This window comes from Pogoniulus pusillus, chromosome 27, assembly GCF_015220805.1.
Source record: "Pogoniulus pusillus isolate bPogPus1 chromosome 27, bPogPus1.pri, whole genome shotgun sequence".
NCBI lineage: Eukaryota > Metazoa > Chordata > Aves > Piciformes > Lybiidae > Pogoniulus > Pogoniulus pusillus.
In genome coordinates this window covers 13760036-13778680 of record NC_087290.1, presented here as the reverse complement: position 1 = coordinate 13778680, position 18645 = coordinate 13760036, and the positions used below count along the sequence as shown (strand labels likewise).

The window sequence follows — 18645 nt, the reverse complement described above, 5'->3', positions numbered from 1 at the left end:
AGGCACAGGGAAGCACGTAGCAGAGACAGCCTCAAGCACATGAATGCTGTGGGAGGATGATTTCAGAGAGCTCTCTGCCAGCCTAGCCCTGCCGGCGCTCAGGGCAGAGAAGCTGCTTGGCATCCTGTAAGTGTTCTAGGAAAAGAGGAGCATGCAGGCACCTCCAGCAGGGCACAGCCTTCGTGCCAGAGTCTTCATGATCTGTTGGAACTGACCTGTTGGAAGGTAACAAAGAGGAAAAGGATTTGGGGGTCCTAGTGGATGGGAGGTTGCCCATGAGCCAGCAATGTGCTCTGGTGACCAGGAGGGGCAATGCCATTCTGGGGTATATTAGAAGGGCTGTGGTTAGTAGGTCGAGAGAGGTTCTCCTGCTCCTCTGCTCTGCCCTGGTGAGGCCACATCTGGAGTACTGTGTCCAGTTCTGGCCCCCCCAGTTCAAAAGGGACATAGAACTGCTTGAGAGAGTCCAGCACAGAGCCACAAAGATGCTGAAGGGAATGGAAGATCTCTGCTATGGGGAGAGCCTGAGGGAGCTGGGGCTGTGCTGCCTGGAGGAGACTGAGAGGTGACCTCATCAGTGGTCATCAATATGTGCAGGGTGAGTGCCAGGAGGCTGGAGCCAGGCTCTGCTGGGTGATGCCCACTGACAGGACAAGTGGCACTGGGTGGAAGCTGAGGCATAGGAAGTTCCATGTAAACATGAGGAGGATTTTTTCCCTGTGAGGGTGACAGAACCCTGGAACAGGCTGCCCTTGGGGGTTGTGGAGTCTCCCTCTCTGAAAATACTCAAAACCTGCCTGGATGTGTTCCTGGGTGATCCTGCTCTGGCAGGGGGGTTGGACTGGATGAGCTCTGGAGATGCCTTCCAGCCCCTGACGTTCCATGATTCTATGACTCTGTGATTCATCACTGCCAGAAGAAACACAAGGTGTGGTTCGAGTGTGAAAGCTCCTCGAGTGGGCAAGCCTGGAAGTCACAGGGTGGGAGGGGACACACAAATCAGGCAGAGCTGTGCTGGGTTTGAAACTTCAAAGCCAGGAACAGCAGCAGTGCCTTCCCAACTTCCCTGCTTGGCATCAATTCCCAGCAACCCCCCCACTCAGGGACTTTGTTGGGGGTTGGGTTTTTTGTTGTTGTAGGTTTTTTTATTGGTTGGAGGGGTTTTTTTTGCTTGGTTTTGTTCCTTTTGTCACTCTTTTACATTGTGATTTATTATTTTTAAAACGTCTTAATACATATTTAAAGCTCTTCCTTTCTTCTTGTCCTCCTGTGTTGAAAGCAGCGCTGCCATGTGTGCTGACAGCAGCCCCCGCGCTTGTGAGGCACTCATAAATCTGTGACTGAAGGCAGACTGAGGCTGCTGCATGGCTTTAGAAAGCAACCAAACCAGCTGGGAGCTGGGAGCTGGGTGCAGATGCTGTGGGTTTAGGGAACAACCCCACTTAAGGCAGCGATGCTACACCAAGACACATTTTACCACTGCCTGGTAAGCCTTCACATTTACTCACCCCAAAGGAGAGCAAACATCTCGGCCTCCAGCAGTGGCCAGGAGGGAAAACAGCACAAGTCCTCCGCTGTTAAAGCACTCTGCTACTGTCATGCAAATACATCTGGTTCAGCAGCTCAGAAGCAGACTTCAAAGGACAGAGAAGTCATTAGAATCACAGTTCAAAGGAGAAAAAGTGAGCAGCTGGTTTAGGCCATCTGGTAGGGGACACAAAATGGTCTCTTTCTTCCTCAGTCAGCCCCTGAAATCTCAATTAATTGTAGGAACATCTTCCAACATTAGCCAACATAATATTGTTAAAAGTCTAAAGTCTTAATAAACCAGCAAACCCCACGTCCTAGGGAAACAAAGCAGCCACAGTCTAGGGGGGGTCTCTCCTCCCCTCTAATCCAGCACCCCACATTTACAATTTTAGCCTGGTGTTTCCAAAGCCAATTAGTGGGAAGTGCATTCCTCAGCTCCTTTGAAAGTCCCGGGTTAAAACGTGGATGGGATGGTTCCCCAAGCCGCAGAGGAATCTCCTTCTCTATTGATCCCGGGAGCTGCATTTGGCTTAAAAACGCGGGCAGAAAGTGCCCTCCCTGGGCTTGTTCCCCCCGGGCTGAGTCCCACCAGCTCCAGTTGTGTGAGCACAGCTCAGCAGAAATCCCTGGGTTAGCTGCTCTGATCTCAAAGTCCATGAGAGCTCCTGGAAATTGACATTCCTGCTGAATATATGGATGACATCCTTGGAATTCAGGCAGGTGGTTTGATAATGCAGGGATGGTGACAGCTGCCGTGGGGAAGCAAACTAAACAGGAGCCACAGCTCAAGGGCACGGCAGATCCCTGCTGATCTCGACAAAGGGATGACCTGGGAGCTGCTGCTGCTGGTTCTCCCTGCCTCCTCCTCACCTTTCAGATGTGTCAGCTCCTGTGCAAGGCAAAATGGAGAGAGTTCTGCTGAATCTTACTGCCTGAGGAGCAAAACTGGCCCAAAGCTCAGCCAGTTTCAGAGGAGTTCAGACCCAGGCTTTCCTGATGGGTGCTGTTTCTGTCAGCCCTGCCTGTGGTGCCCTCTCCGTAGACCACCCAACTATGGACTCTTCAATCAGCAGCGTTTCAAAGCAGACAGGAGAGCCCTGAGCCCAGACAAGTCCCTGTGCTCACACCTGTCCCAGGGAGTCCTGCTCGCAGGGGAGCTGCCATGCAGGAACTGCATCCCCGGGGTGGGGGTCCGTGGGGTGCCCCTGCCTGCACCAGGCTACAGAGTTCCATTCCCAAAGGCATGTGCAAATCCAGCCCCTGCCCCCCACACCCAGCATTATCTCTGCTGGTGCCAGAGATGTCTCCCAAGGCCTTCCCAGCTGTTTTTCCAAGCTGCAGAGCAGCTGACAGGACAAACAGGGCTGGCTCCGGGCTTGTTTGCCCCTGCACAACAGACACAAATATTTTAAATGCTTTCCTTATCTCATTTCTCAGGCAAACGATGCTGGGTTGTCAGGGTGTTACTCCAAGGCAGCAGCAGAGATGGGGTGCGGGGATGGGACAGGCTGCGTGCGTGGGCAAGGGAAGAACCCAGCCAGGGAGCACCTTGAGCCCCCCAAACCTCCCCATGTGGTCCCATCATGAGAAGGGTGCCCGTGTCTGTGCCCACTCCAGCCGGGACCCCCAGCCTGAGCCCCACTCACTCATGCCCACTCCTGGCCCTGGGTGCAGGTGCTGTGACAGTTTTGGCTCATTAAGATAATTCCTCCCCTGCCACAGGGACACTAAACCTCCATTCACAGGGAAGCAGCTGTGGGCTGGGGTCAGCAGCCCTCCTGGAAACCGGGCTCAGCATTCCCAGGATGCTTCTCCTGGCAGGATTTGCTGCCCCCTTCTAACCTGACCGTGCTGGGACGGCAGCCGAGCCTGCTGTGGGCATTTTGGAAAGCTGCTGCCTCCTCCTTGTGCTCCTCTCCCCGAAGCTGGCAGAGGCTGAGATGTTTCCACCTCTGCCTTCCCCTTCCCCAGCAGGTGGAGGGGGCTGAGGGGACAGCCTGGCTGATGGCCTGCACAAACCGGTGCAGACATGGGCTTTGAGTTTTGCACCTCAGTCTGGTTCCATCTGCTGAGTGCTTTCTGAGGAGATGCCACAGACCACCACAGAAAACCACCCTGCCCAGACCCCCGAGGGTCTGCTGGGGGCTGCCATCCTCACCAGTGGGCTGGATCCCCAGAAAGCTTTTACTGCCGGCAGAGTGAAGAACACAGGAGCTGAAACCACAGTGACCTGCTGGGAGCTGGAGACAGCTCTGCTAGCTGCTGAGCCACCAGCAAACTGCCAGGGATGCACACCAAAACATGAGCTAATCCCAACAAAAATAGGAGTGAAATCATAATTCGGATGCATAATTCATGTGCATAATTTTATCCCTGCTGTAGATTCTCCAGGGATGTATTCTAGAAAATGCTTTCTTCCCCCTCCCCTCAGCACTTGTATCCTTCCCAAAAAGTGCTGTAGATGCAAATCACAGGAGGCAGCAGCTTTGCCTCCTTACCAAGGCAGTGCTAAATCTGTCTGAGCTTCCAGCCTGGCCCTGGCATGTCAGGCAGGGCTGGAGCTGTGTGGAGCCAGGCAGGACTGTAACAGTCACAGGGTGCTCACAGCATGGTGGAATGAGTTGAGCTGGAAGGGGCCTCAAAGATTCTCCTGTTCCAGGCCCCTGCCATGGGCACAGACACCTCCACCAGCCCAGGCTGCTCAAGACCTCATCCAACCTGGCATTGAACAGCTCCAAGGAGCGGGCATCCACAGCCTCCCTGGGCAACCTGTGACAGTGTCTCCTCACACTTGCCTTCAAGAATTTCTTCCCAATATCCAGTCTAAATCAGACAGATCATAACACAGTTCCACAGGAATACTCATTGACATCTGCAAGAAAGAACAAGGCAGGGCAGAAGAGGTCTGTGGGCATCCCCCTGACATGTCAGTGTCCCTTAGGAGTTTGCAGACACAGAATCATGGAATGGGTTGGGTGGGAAGGGACCTTAAAGCTCATCCAGTTCCAACCCCCTGCCATGGGCAGGGTCACCTCCACCAGCCCAGGTTGCTCAAGGCCTCATCCAGTCTGGCACCAAACAGCTCCAGGGAGGAGGCATCCACAGCCTCCCTGGGCAACCTGTTCATTGCTTTCACTCTGAACCCTGGCTGCTGATTCTGCCTGTGGTGCAAACTGACAGCTTGCCCTTGCAGATGCTAACAGCATTAAACAATAATGGCAGTTAAGAGGCAATTGTCATTATTCTGAAGTGGGGACTGCAGTCAGGGCTCTAGGAGACATCCCAAAGGACCAGGCAGTGGCACCCTCTTTACTGCAGACCTCAGGCTGCTCTTCCTACATGCAAGACCCACCAGGTCTAACTGCTTAACGATTTCCTGTAAGATATTTAAGTGCCAAGGTGTCTGCAGCCAGCCCAGGCTCTGCCTGCATCGCTCATAGCAGCCTTGCTGGAGGACAGTGACCAAACCCTGGACTGGCACCCGGTGCCTGCCGAGTCACACAGCGCTTTGCTTGCGGCACGACAAGCCAGACAAGGTCCAGGGACCCCCTGCACTCATGGCTGGGCATCCTGCCTGAAGGCTGCCACATGGGAGCCATCTCTCAGTGCCCCTGCAGGGCACAGATCCAGAGGGAGGCTCTGCAGACCCCGCGCTGGCCTGTCCCAGCCGGCCCCGCAGGAGCAGATGCTTTGGGCTGGCTCCTTCTGAGCCCTCAGGGCAAAGAGGGCTTTAGGCACAGGGTGAGGAGGAGGTTTTGTCCTTGTGCAGGCCTTCTGGGCTTTCCTCAAAAACAAAAAAGGCATTTTCTGTTTCTCCAGAGCTGCGTTCTGGGCTGGCTGCCAGCAGGCTGTGTGCAGGCTGCAGCAGAGGCTCGTCCTGGCTGGGTGTCAGCACCGTGTCCTTCCCTGCCGCCGCGGCACGGCCAGCCCGGGCACCGCGGGACCCCCGCCCGAGCTGCAGCCCAGCGCCTGGGCAAAACGCCTGGCTGGGAAGGGATTTCCACTCCTGGCTCAGCTCAGCAGCACAGGGCTACAGCTCAGGTCACACAGCGTGGCCCAGCAGGTGCTCAGCCCTGCTGCCTTCAAATGCTGTCACTGTGCCCCAGCAGTGCCCACTCTGGCAGTGCTGAAAGCAGAGAAAACCCTTTCCCAGGAGCCCCAGTGCAGCGTGGCACCTGTGATGGGGCTGCTGTGGGCACCTGATTTGCCACTGCTCTGGTCAGCCCTCACCTGCAGTACTGTGTCCAGCAATGGCACCCCCAGCACAAGAGGACCTGCTGGAGTGGGTCCAGAGGAGGCACAAAGATGATCAGAGGACTGGAGAACCTCTGCTATGGGAACAAGCTGGGAGAGTTGGGGCTGTTCAGTCTGGAGAAGAGAAAGCTCCAGAGAGACCTTAGAGCTGCATTTCAACATCTAAAAGCTGGGGAGGGACTGTTCAGAAGGGCCAGTGGGGATATAATGAAGGCAATGGTTTGGAACTGGAGCAAGGCAGAGTTAGGTTGGACATCAGGAGGAAGTTCTGCACAGTAAGAGTGGTGAGACACTGGCACAGGCTGCCCAGGGAGGTGGTTGAGGTCCCATCCCTGGAGACACTCAAGATCAGACTTGCTGTGTCTCTGTGCAGCCTTCTGTAGCTGGAGGTGTCCCTGCTGAGTGCAGGGGGTTGGACAAGATGCCCTTGGAGGGTCTCTTCCAACCCAGTGCAATCTGTGAGGCTCTGACACGCAGACAGCAGCACTTATCTAGCTCTGCAGATTCCAGCCCCAGCCCTGAGCCCTGCGTGGGACTCTGGGGCTGCGGGAACAAAGAACCTTTCACTGCCTCCACCCTGCACTGGGACTGCTGTGATGAATTCCTCGGATGCTTTCCTGGGCTGCAGCCAATGCACAAGGAGAGCAGAACTCCAGGCAATCTCCTCCCCTTGAAAGCTCTTCATTCACACCCAGGCTGGAAGGAGGTGAAAGAAAAGGCCTCGCACACAGCGGGGGCTAAATGCATGAGCGAGCTTGAGGGGCTTCTGTCGCTCCCTAAATGCCTGCTGCGGCCCAGCGGCCGGGAGCGAGGGCAGGCAGCGCGGGCAGGGCCGGAGCGAGCAGCGGAGCTGCGGTCAGGCTGCTCCGCAAGGGCCATAAATCACTGGAGCGGCGAGCAAGGAACAAAGGACATGGAGAGGTGCCACGGCAGCTGGCAGGGCAGAGCCGCCGCAGCCGCACCAGAGGATGGCGTCTGAGGAAAGCTGCTGAGCAAGCCTGCCAGGGTCCCAGCCCCACGTCCTGCGAGGGGACAAGAGCTGGCCTTGCTCCCCACAGCAAGAGGCACACGGGGACAGGGGACATGGCAGCCGTGCCCACAGCCCCAGCCTGGCTGCCAGCGTGCCTCTGCAGCACCCTGCACTGGCCCAGCATTGATTTTTGCACCAGGGCACAGCAAACTCTGCTGCATTTGCTGCGAGTGCTCAGCACTGGGGCACAAAGGCCCAGGCAGCAGCCCGCTCCCAGGGCAGCAGGAAACAAGCAACCTCCTTCCATGGGAAGCAGGAAGCAAGCCACACCGGGGCTGGATAAATCCATTCCTCAAGCTTAACCCGGGCCCAAGCCCTGCTGAGCCCCAGAGCAGAGCCGGGGGCTGCCCCCGCTCAGACTGCCAGTATGGGAAGGGACAAGGACCAGAGCAGGGTCCCAGCTCCCTTCTCACCCTCATGCTGGGTGCCAGGACCACTGGTGCTTGGTGCAGGGAGGCATGGTGCCTGCCATCAGGAGCAGAGGGGCTGCTGACAGTGCTGAGCTGGTGCTGAGCAGTGATTTTTCTGGTTGGTGCTGAGTTCTTGCTGAGCCTCAGCTAGGCACTGCCTTGCAGGGGAACATCTGATCAGGTCTGATAACCACAGTGGGCTCCTGCAGCTCCTGTATCTACAAAGCACTGTGAGACACATGCACAGGCAGTGCTGCTGTGACTCACAGTCTGGGAAAAGGAGTCAGAATCCTTGCTCAATAAATAGAACAAAGCAGGGAAGCCTCAGGTGGGCAGGGATGGCACAGCCCTGCTTCCTTCACTGCGTGGCACCAGCTCCGCAGGACTCGCTGTCGGAGGCTGAAAGTGAGACAAAAATGATTTTCAGGTTCTCTCTTCATCTCAAGTCTGCCAAGAGAGCCCTGTGAGGTGGAACATGCCCATCAGGTGCCAGGTTTAGCAGCTGCTGGTGGCAAGTGAACCCTGCCACGGCAATGCGGCAGGACTGGGGAGGAGAGCACTGATCTGCAGCAGATATCCAGAGTGGGGAGGACATTGTTGTCACTGTGTCCTTTCCTGGAGTCCCAGGTGGTGACAGAGAAGGAGAAAGAACATTGTGCCAGGGAGCCAGGCTAGCTCTTCTGCTAGGGGAGCCACACCTTCTCCTGTGGCTTTACAACATGCTCCCTCTACCGGACGGATCCCGGGTCGTGTGGAGCACAGCTACCAAACTCCTGCCTGCCTGCTCCTCAGCTTTGCTTTTCTAGGGCTGCACCTGGAGGAAACACTCAACATGGAGCTGAATAACCTGGGTGGTAGAAAACAACGTGACACCATCCCCAGCCGTGGCCCACAGCAGCTGCACACCACATCTGCAGCCCCTGCCCTGCACCCATGAGCAGCATCTTAGGCTCCCTGAAGAGCAGAAGGCTCTGAATGCTGCTGAGGCAGGACAGAAACATTCGCTGAGCTCACAGCTATGCTGCACTTTGGCCCAGACACAGCTGGAAGCAGTTTATTTCTCCAGATGTTTGGCCCCCCCCAGATACATACCTTCCACTCAGTGCCCCAGATCCAGATACTTTCCCAACAGCTTTGTGCTCCTGTTGAAGCTGTTGGCCTCTCCAGCACGGAAGCAGTTAACGCTCAGAGGCACCAGCAGGACACCTGCGCTGGTGGAAACCGGAGACAACTGGAGCCCAGCAATGGAAAAAGTCAGAGCCAAAAGCTGTGTCAGGCAGCTGCTGGGGAGCAGAGGGGGGAGGCAGCAGGCACATGAAGCTCATGGTAAAGCCTCAGTCTGCTCTCAGCCGTGGAGAGTGGAGTTGGTGTCTTCCAGAGCCCCGGTGCTGCACAGAAGATAGTATAGGGGGAAGGCTGAGGACACACAGCACCAGTGGCCGCTGCAGGAGTGAAGTTTCACTGCCCAGCTGCTGAAGGTGTGAGCCAGAGCTTCTTTTCCTTGGCCCCAGGCAGGATGCCTGCTGCAGTGACACATCCAAGGAAGCACCAAACCCATTTTTGACTTGCAGCAGAAGACTGACAGCAGCACCACAGCCACTGGATACATGGCTGGAAGGGCTGCTGGCCCACAGGCAGAATTCAGGCTGGAGAAGTTTTCGTGGCTCAGCAGTCTTCTGTGCTGCAGCTGGCATTCAGGAAGTAGTTTCTGAACAGCCAGGGGCTGTTCAGTCTGGAGAAGAGAAGGCTCTGGGGAGACCCCATAGCAGCCTTCCAGCACTTGAAGGGGACTTCAGGAAAGCTGAGGAGGGACTTTGACAAGGGCTGGGAGTGACAAGATCAGAGGGAATGGATTTAAAGCTTGAGAAGGGGAGACTAGGAAGAAATTCTTTGGAGTGAGGGCAAGAACGGGTTACCCAGGGAGGCTGTGGTTGTTCCCTCCCTGCACATGTTCAAGGCCAGCCTGGATGAGGCCTTGAGCAGCCTGGGCTGATGGAGGTGACTCTGCCCATGGCAGGAGGACTGGAACTGGATGAGCTTTAAGGTCCCTTCTAATTCAAACCCTTCTGTGATTCTCTGCTGCTGGCTTTGGACCAGGAGCCCTATGAGCCAAGAGGGCTCAACCACCCTAGCCCCACAAAGCTGCTGCAGCCTTACCCCAGGCCTGGCTGGAGCTGCAGCCCTGCACCTCACTGCCAGCTAAAAGGCTGCCTGGGGCTGCCAAGGGAGAAGCATCACTCCCAGCTCTCCCCAAAGTAGAAACCTCCTCTGCTTTCCAGCACTGCCCGTGGGCTGCAGCAGATGGCCTGTGTGTAACAGCCACAGTGCTGCTCGGGCTCTGCTGAGCTGCTCAGCCTTAGTCACGCCAGGCTCAGCCCCACCTCCCCGCCTCACGCCGGGCTTCAGTCCCACGGCAGAGCTGTTACACTACAGGAGCTGGTAAGCACCCACAGCTTCTCCAAAATACCAGCGGCCACGAGCCCAAGCTTAGGTTGCATCAGAAGCACAACAGTGAGCTGCAGGGGGGTGCAAGAGGGCAAGCACACAGCCCCCTCAGTGGGAAAGGCACAGCACAGAGTAGCTTCAGGCCCTGGCAGGAGTTTCAGATCCCAGGCACAGCAAAGCCCAAAGGGGAAAACAATACTTTGCAGCTCCTGTTGACACTCACCGGTGTCTCCCTGCAGCAACACTCCCTCTGAGCCTAGGCTAGCTCCAGTGCCTCTTTATCTAGGTTACTTGGCACAGAACTGTCCCAGCAGCACTGCAGCAGGACATGTCCCAATTCATCCCTGCCTGAGCCAGGCTGGAGGTCAGTACTTGCACAGATGGGCCACAAATGCTCCTCAGGTCCTTCATCCCTTGGGCCAGCAGCATCTGAGTGCAGAGGATCGTGCTCACCCTCTCTGGACAAGTGTTTGCTGGAGACAAGAAGAAACTGGAGGCTGTTGAAATGTGTCAGTTCACCTTTAATGTTTGAAAAAAATAAATGGTATTTGAGCCATTGCAGGTATGGAGGGAACAGATCTTGCTCCACAAGAGACCGTGGACAGATTCACATTAGACTCATGCTTGGAAAAAAAAACAAACCAGAACATTCTCCTTTCAGTCTCAGAGGGAAGTTCCGAACAGACAAGACCCACAGGAGTGCCCAAGGCACATTCCCCAGTGCAGACATTTCCATCCACATGAAGTTATGACAGCTACATTCTCTCTAGTTACAACATTGTTCTATCAATATTACAAAATGAGGCATACTTTGGATTTTGCACAGAGACAAGGAGGACTTTTACTTCAGGAAGTAGTCAACCTGGGTCATCGAGTCAGCCCACAGCACAGAGCTCCCTTTGCTCCGCCCTTTTCTCCCCAGCACTGACTCGTTAGCAGCTCGCTGCTGGTTGCTCACCAGCCCAGCAATGGTTACACATTGGTTAGCAAACCAATACAGACCTCGTGGCAAGCACCGCTCCACACCCAGATAAAAAGAACTTCCTGCAGCGTAATCCAAGAGTCAGAACATACTAAGACAACATCACTGCTGAACCTACTGGAGACCAAGACATTTGTCTGCCTCTGAAGCAGATGTCACAGGAGATTCCTCCACACAAACATCACATGGAAATTGAACTTCTTGGTACTGTGCTTTAAGAACAAAAGCAGGTATCAGAACATGGAGGACACTCCTCCAGAGATAGCTTATCAGCTACAGAAAAGAAAAAGGAGACAGTGGCCACTTACAAGTCTTCCACAGGACTAGCTTGCTTTAAGGAGAGCATCGAGTTAAGGCAGTGTTGAGACAACTGGCTAAGAACATGCCAAATAGAGTCACCAATTTGATACCCTGCTCTGTTTCAGGGACAGGCCACCTGGCCATAGAGCTCAGTAAGGTCTAAAGACTTCAGCCACAGAATGCTGCCGTCTGCAGCAAGCAAAACTGCTCAAGGGAAAGGGAGGCATTGTTGAAGTCTTCTAGACCAAGCTGAGTTGCTTACAAGTCTAGGTCAGTGTTTCAGTAGAGCCAAGAATACAGCACCGGGCACTGCAAGAGCACAGTGAGGGTGCCAGCTGCAAGGCTGTCACAGTCCAAGGTGGAGTTCAGCTGGTGTGTGAAAGCCACCTAGATCAGGAGCCACCCCACCAGCTCCCAGGGAAGGTCTAACCTGTGCTGGGGTTACTGGGAGAGCCAGCTCTCGACAGTGGGCAGGGTGGGCAGCGGCTCACACTGGCTTGGCTCCTCCTCACGAGATTAACAGTCTAATAAAACTCAGTAGGGAAGTCAGGGTCATTTGGCCTGCCCAGAGGAGTTTTCCCAGCCTCAAAGAAGGAGTTACCACCGAGGGAGCTGTTGTGGAATAGTTTATTTCTTCCCACGTAAAGGCCATTGTTTAAGCATTTACAGGTTTTTCCTAGTGCAATACAACCGAAAAAAAAGCAGTAACAAAAAATGCTGCCTTCTTCCCAGGCAACTAAACAGAAGTAGATTTTGTTTTACTGCAACATATACACATTAAATACAGGATACAGTCCATGCAGCGGCACAGCCATGTTAAAGGGAGTTGTGGCTTCAGCCATCAGTGCATTACAGTCCAAATCCCACTCGCTCTAACTTCCTATCCAGACTTGAAGAGAAGAATTGCAACCTGACCCAAGTAAAAATAGATGAAGTGCTTTGTCTCATGTGTTACATAGCTGCCAAAGTTTCTGCCAACAATGCAGTGCCAAGTTGGGTTGTATTTCTTGTCAAATTCCTGAAGAAAGAGAAGAGAGGCATTAAGGCCAAGAAAGCCCACAGGAAAATAGTTCTGAGCACAAGTTCTTCGCTGGGTCTGTTCATGCACCAGAGCCTCTCCTCCCACCTGCAGCATCCTTGCATTCCCCACTACAAGACACTATTATACTAAGCAAGGTAGTGCCTGACTCAGCCAGATCTCTGCACTGGATGGTTTGAAGTTTCCAATAGAAGGAAGCCATCTCCTGAGACTTGGAGCACCCAGCAGAGCCCTGGGCAGGAGAAGCAGGCAGCAAGAGCCCTCCTCAGCAAAGAGCTATTCAAGCACTGCGTGGAGGCTGGCTCAGGGGAATATTTCCCCTCTCCCATTCCAAACCCACTCAAAACATGAAATATTTTGGTGTCTGCTGCAGCGAGGCATTTCAGCCTAAAGGTCACCTAAAGACTCTGGCTCTGCCATGGGGGATTCTTCACATAAAGGGGAGAAAACCTGCACTGAAAGCCAGCAGGTATATTGGCAGGCCAGAGAGAGCCACGAGGGCAGAGGCAAGCAAGCAGAATGCTGCTCTAGTCTCCTACTTAGCAGGCAGGATGGGGTTAATGACCACTTTCCTCCCTCTAATTAAGACACAGCTCCCAAGATCATCTTCCCTCCTGAGGCAGGCACAGAACAGACTCAAGGCTCAAGATTAAAGCAAGTGTTAGTCCTCAGACAGGAGCAGGACAGTTTGAGCTCTTGGTAGATAACCTTTGAAGAAAGGAAAAGGCTTTCTTGCCAGGGCACGAAGGGGCATCAGATGGCTTCCCTCCTCCCAACACTCGCAAATAAAGGCCAAGTTCTTTCTGGGCAGTTGCTGTTACAGTCACTCACTTCACAGGCTGCAGTGCTCCCAGCACTTTGAGCTACATCTTGCCTCAAAGTGATCTGAGAGGTTGGGAGACACCTTTGAGTCCTTCATGTTTGAGCTTAAATTACAAGCAAGGCCCCAAAGCCAGTCCAGATGCCAGGACTGCCTCTTCCCTCTTTCAAATGCACTTTGCCCAACCACTAGGAGAAGCAGCTACAGAGAACCAGCAGATCCCCAGGGGCCATCAAGCATGAGACTGCAGTTAGAGGGCTCTCGCAAGAGCAGAGCCCTCTTCACAGGCCAGGGCAGCTGCCCACACTGGTTTTCAAGTGGCACCTTTCACAAGCCTGCACAAGGTCCCATCCTCCACACCACCCACCTCAGAGCCAGGAGCATGCCAGCAGAACCAAACCTGCAGAGCTGCCCACTGTGAGTGAACCTCTGGAGCAGTCCCACCCTGCACTGGTACTGCAGGCCCAGCAGCAGCAGCTGTAGAGCAAGGCCTGCACACAGACCACAGCCAGCTCGCTCTTCCCAGGCTGGCAAATCCAGAGGGACAGCACTCACACAGCTTGCTCAGAGCTTGCCAGAGCCACAGACCAGGCCTTGCTCTGTCACAGCCCTCCTCTGACCTTGGAGAAGTCACTCTATCCTCTTGGGAACAACAGCAAAGCCAGGAAGCAAGCATCTTCTCCCTCCAAACGCTCCAAGGATGAAGCCTCAGACACTTAGGCTCACACCAGGCACTCCTAGGTCAGAAGTGCCAGCCAGAGCATCCCCCTCAGCCCACAGTTACCTTCTTGATGTATGCTGCAATGTCCTTTTCTATGTTGTACTTCTCCATTGCCTGTGTGGCACAGTCCACAGCATCCTGCTGCATGTCCTCAGACATGTCCGCATTCTTGATCACAGCCTTCCTGTCAGACATGGTGAACCTAAGGCAGAACATAGACTCCCTGAATCCCTTCCCAGGCAAGGAGAAGCTGCCTGTGCATCAGCACTTGTCCTTTCTACAGCAGGCTGCGGCACCAGCTGATGGTACAGACCAATCCAACACGACAGTCACCCTGGTATGGCCAGGGTGAGTTGATCAGGGTGACCTACGGCAACGCCAGGCTAAGGTGCCTCTCAGAGCTGCAGCACAGAAGCACTGGCACTGTCCAGAAGTTAGACCAGAGAAAGTCCAGCATCAGCTCCTGCATTAAACATGCAGAAAGCTTACTGTGTGGGAGGAGATGGGAGCTGCAGAGAGGCACAGCCCTCCTAAACATCAATACGCTCCAGCCAAGTTTGCCTTCAGGTGCAGCAGTGGTTTGGAGCATCCTCTGTTCAGAGCCTGGCAAAGGCACAGATCTCACAATACCCGTGTCCAGGAGGGAGGCTCAAGAAGCACACCAACAGCAGCAGTGCTGCTGTGCCACCCCATGCCAGGAGTTCCAGTTACTGCTGCTAGTCCAGCCTGGCAGCAGAGCTGTCCCACATCCAGCCTATCACCAGCCCTTCTGGCACAGAAACCCAGCTCTCAGCTGTCCCCAGGGGACAGAGCCAGTCTGACAGCCTGGGAAGGTTAGCACCGTGCTGCAGCCTAGGAATGGGGTAGGGGAATGGGCCTCACACAGCACAGCTAGTGCCTGGAAAAACAGCCTCCTGTTCCCTGCTGCCTAGGAATAAGAAAGCAGTATGCTGGTGCTGCCTGGAACCTCTGAGAAATCAGGAAGTGGTGGAAAACTAGGAAGTGGCAGAATGATGGAGCCAAGCACACAACCCACTGCACTCTGCATTAGTTCAGGAGCTTTGTACCAGTCAGTGAAGCATTTCACACAACTCTGCTGTGGCCTTTTCAGGGAGATGGTCAGCACTGGGAAGTTTCCAGTGCAGTCCATACTGCACTAGAAATTATGCTAGAGTTCAGCAATCCCAGCCCTGCAGCCACTCTTCAATCAAAGCTCATGACAGATGCCCTGGGAAAGAAGCACCACAGAGTCCTGCTGTGGGGTGGTACTTTAACACCCCTCCAGGCACCAGATCCCACATTGCCAAGCCCCACACAAGACCTGGGCAGGAGGCACACATTACCTGGGGTCCAGCAAGCAAAGGTCTGTGCTGAGAAGGCCCACAGCTGCTCACCTTGGCAGCAGGTCTCAGCACAGCATCTTAAAACTTAGTGGGAATAAGCCTCCAATTAAACCCGCAGAGCACCATTAAGTTTCCTAAAGCCTGCTGTTAAGTCTGGAGTGATACTACCAAGTGTGTGCTGAAATAGTGAAACTGCACTTTTTAGCTCTGCTGGGGAGCGAGGAAAAGCTGCTGCAATGGTCACTTCCCTGGAACAGTCCCAGACAACTGAAGGAGTAGCTTTGTTACAGCAATTAAAGGAGCCTGCTATCCGGAGAGAAAGAGAATCCAGTTACATAATTGCAGCCCTGTGATTACAATGCTTCAATTCTTCACTCTGCTCGCAGTTGAAGACTTCTAACGCAACCCTAATTTCTGTGTTTGAGATACAGTGGTTAACAGAGCACTGCTATTACCATACCCTAACAGCATCAGGAGCAATGGCAGGAACTGAGCTCAAACACCAACAGAGAGCACGTGCTTCCACCACAGCTCTGGAAAAGCCACTTCCAGGCAGCCTGCTTCCCTCTGTGCTCTGGGTTAAGGCAGCTGGTGTCAGCCTGGGGCCCAGAAAGCCTGGCAGGATAAGGGCTCAGAACAGCACAACCAACTGCCTGGAGATTTGGATTCACTTTCCAGAAATCTGTGAAACCTTTGGAAAAGTCTTCTGGGGATCCAGCCCACAGGAATAGGAGGCAGCAGAAATTCACTTGTAGGTCATTGTTCCAGGAAAGCCTCTTTAAGGAGAGAGGTCAAGCAAGCTCTGACACACCTCAGGTCTTCACACACCTCCACGGCACACCGAGTTCAGAGGGCATCTGCCATTACATAACCAGCCACGGAGTGACCTGCAAAAAGCATCTTTCTTCCTCCTCATTGTTCAGGCAAGAAGCATCTCAGTGCAGGCCCATGCTGAGGGCCAACAGCGCCATTAAAAAAATCATCCTTCATTAAGAGCTGCAAGAGCTGGCCAGCCCCAACCCCCTAGCACCACACTGCTCCAGGGCACTGCACCCTGCCTGGGCCAGGCACCACAGCTGCCTCTGCTGCCAGAGGGACAGGGAGCAGCTCCAAAAGTCACCTCAGCCAGCCACCCACCTGAGCATCACAGAGCAGGGCTCCAGTCTCAACTCCTTCCCCCCCAGAGTGACATCCTCCCTTCAAAGCAGCCCAGCCGCACCATATACACCGCTTGTCCCTAAGCCACAAGATCATAGCTGCCCCCTGTGGCCTTGCCACCCAAGACCAGCATTCTCTGAGAAAGGCCACGAAAGCTCCAGCACTCAGCCTGGGATGGGCCTTGGAAGGGGTAACAGTACAGCTCTGGCAGCCTCAGCACAGGACACGATGAGGTCTTCAATAAGGAAGCAAAGCTCACAGCCTTAGCAGCCACTCCAGGGCAGGAGGAGGCCTTGGGAGGGTGGCTAGGCCCAAACCAGCACCCGACCACTCCCCCAGCTGGATAGGATGTGGCTCTGAAGGGGGAGGATACTCAAGCTCAGCACTCCTTCCCTCACCAGGATATGGTCCAGCTTTAGGATGGGGGTAAGACATAAACCCCCATACCCACTCTTGCTCTCTTTGCACAGAATGGGCCCCTAAGAGGGGGCCAAGGCCCAAGCCCTGCACTCACTGCTCCTCCTCCAGACTAGTACCGAGACCGAGCACGGGAACGAGGCCGAGGCCCAAGCCCAGCACCCACCGCTTCCCCCGACACAGGACCTGGGAAGGGGGTGCGGGACAGACCCTTCCCCACCAGGGCCGAATGGGGCGCGGGGAGACGCTCCTGGGCGCATGTGCAGGCCGGAGCCCTGCGTGACCTTCACGGGGGGAGCTCCGGGGGCACCCGAGGCAGCGGTGACCTTGCCCGGAGAGGGACCGGTAACGCACCGACAACACACCAACAAGGCGGACTCCGAGCACCGCCAGGAGCTACTCACCGGCCGGAGCCGCCCACTAGGCCAGGTCTCAGACCCCCTCCCCCCGGGGCGGCTCCGCCGCCGCCACCTCGCACCCAGAGCGAGCGCGGCCAGGCGAAAAGCGAAGGTCCCCAGCGCCCTCGACCCAGCGGAAGGCGTCGCTCACCTTCACAGTGACAGGGCCACCCCGGGAGGGCGAGGCACGGCACCAAGGAGAAGGTGGGAGGAGGCCCGAAGTCGCTCGGCTCAGCCCGCTCCGCTCCCTGCGCCGCGCTGAGCGCTCTGCGCCTGGCCGCCGCGCCGCGCTCAAATACCGCCCCGCCCGCTGCGGCGTGCAGCTCGCCGCCTCGCCATTGGCTGCGCCTGCCGGCACGCCGCGTCCCCATTGGCTGCGGCGCGGAGCAGCCCGCCGCCCCGGCCCGTCCGCCCGCGCTCGTCTGCCTACATCCTGTTTCATCCCACAATGCCGCGCGGCGCGCGGGGCGGGGCGGGGCCGTGCGGGGGCGGTTCCCGCCCCGGCGCTGTGAGGGGCTGGGGGCTGGTGCGCGGCGGGCGGCTGGGGTCTGCCCCCTGGGCAGGGGTCCCCACCGCCTCGGGGACCCCCATCCGCTGGGGCTGCTTCCCTTGCAGGGGCCTCTGCCGCCTTAAGTGGCTTCCTATGTAGGGGTTCCCTCAGACTTGCGACCCCTACTGCTCTGGGGAGCTCGGTCCCATGGAGGGCACCCAGATCTTCTGGGGCTGATTCCCTTGGAGAGGTCTTTGCTGCCAGACTGGGCCATGAGTCCTCTGTGGCAGTCCCCTCTGCCTTGGGCACCGCAAGATCCCTAAGGGTTACCCTGAACAGGAGGGACCTGCTGCCTTGGGGAGACCTGAATCCCTTGTGGGTATCAGCCGTGAGAGGCCCTGATCCCCTGGGAGGTTGATTCCCTTGGAGGGGACCTGGCCCGTGGGGCCCATCTGCCAGGTTGGCCACCAGCCAGCTCCCGTTCTGGTTGCTCCGTTTCACTTGAGCAGAGGTGCCAAGAACCTCTTCGCAGAAGCCACCTGAAAAAGAAGCCCCAGCAGGATGAAAAACTCTGTTCCCATGCCACCCCTGTTCCCATGCCACCCCTGTTCCTGCACCCTCCGTGTTCGTGCCCCAGGGCACCTGTGCAGCCCTGCTCAGCGTGGAAAGTGAGACAGAGATGGCACTGCTTAGGCTGAGCTGGCTCTTAATGAGGCTGGTTTTAATTGCATGCATGGCCTTGAGAGCCAGAGAGACCACTCAAGGTACTGAAATCTCTCTGATTGCTCAGGGAAGACAAACCTACAGCTGGTAACAGCACTCAGGGGACAGGCTGGAGCTCACTCCAGGGCTGTGCTTTGGCCTCACCAGGCAGCAGCCCAAGAATGGGCTGATCCTCTTGCTGATGAAATGGATAGTTGATGGTGTGACCTTTGCAACCTCTTAAGTTACTGGTCACAACTCCCAGTAGCAAATAAAATCCTTACTGTTCCCAAATGGAACAGTCCAGACCTGAGCTTCAGCTGTAAGACAGCGGAAGCCAAAGAAGCAGAAAAGCAAGCATGGATAACACTAAGTTTGTGAGACCACCACTGTTGGCATGGGACCTGGTCTCCAGCCTTCAGACTGACCAGTGGCCACACCTAGTGAGGCCACATCTGGACTCCTATGTCTGGTTCTGGGCTTCCTGGTTTGAGAGACAAGGAACTACTGGGGAGAGTCCAGCAGAGGCTACAAAGGGTGAGCAGGCAGTGCCTATCCTGCTGGGATATGGGCAATGTCCTGCACCAACCAACATGCTACCACAGG

The 18645-nt window shown here is 55.6% G+C and overlaps 1 protein-coding gene across 2 annotated transcripts; it reads right to left on the bottom strand.

The window, feature by feature from the left end:
- Positions 1–10169: 10169 nt before the first annotated feature.
- On the bottom strand, positions 10170–17127 carry DYNLL2 (dynein light chain LC8-type 2). Of its 2 annotated transcripts, XM_064165907.1 has the most exons (3): positions 16999–17127; positions 13595–13733; positions 10170–11969 (listed from the first exon to the last, which is right to left on the bottom strand). In XM_064165907.1, the coding sequence occupies exons 2-3, from the start codon at positions 13724–13726 to the stop codon at positions 11832–11834; spliced, it is 270 nt and encodes an 89-aa protein (XP_064021977.1). In that variant the 5' UTR covers positions 13727–13733; positions 16999–17127; the 3' UTR covers positions 10170–11831. The 2 variants fall into 2 exon arrangements, with proteins under 2 accessions (XP_064021977.1, XP_064021976.1); XM_064165906.1 differs by lacking the exon at positions 16999–17127 and having other exon boundaries at positions 13595–13754.
- Between the last annotated feature and the right edge of the window lie 1518 nt (positions 17128–18645).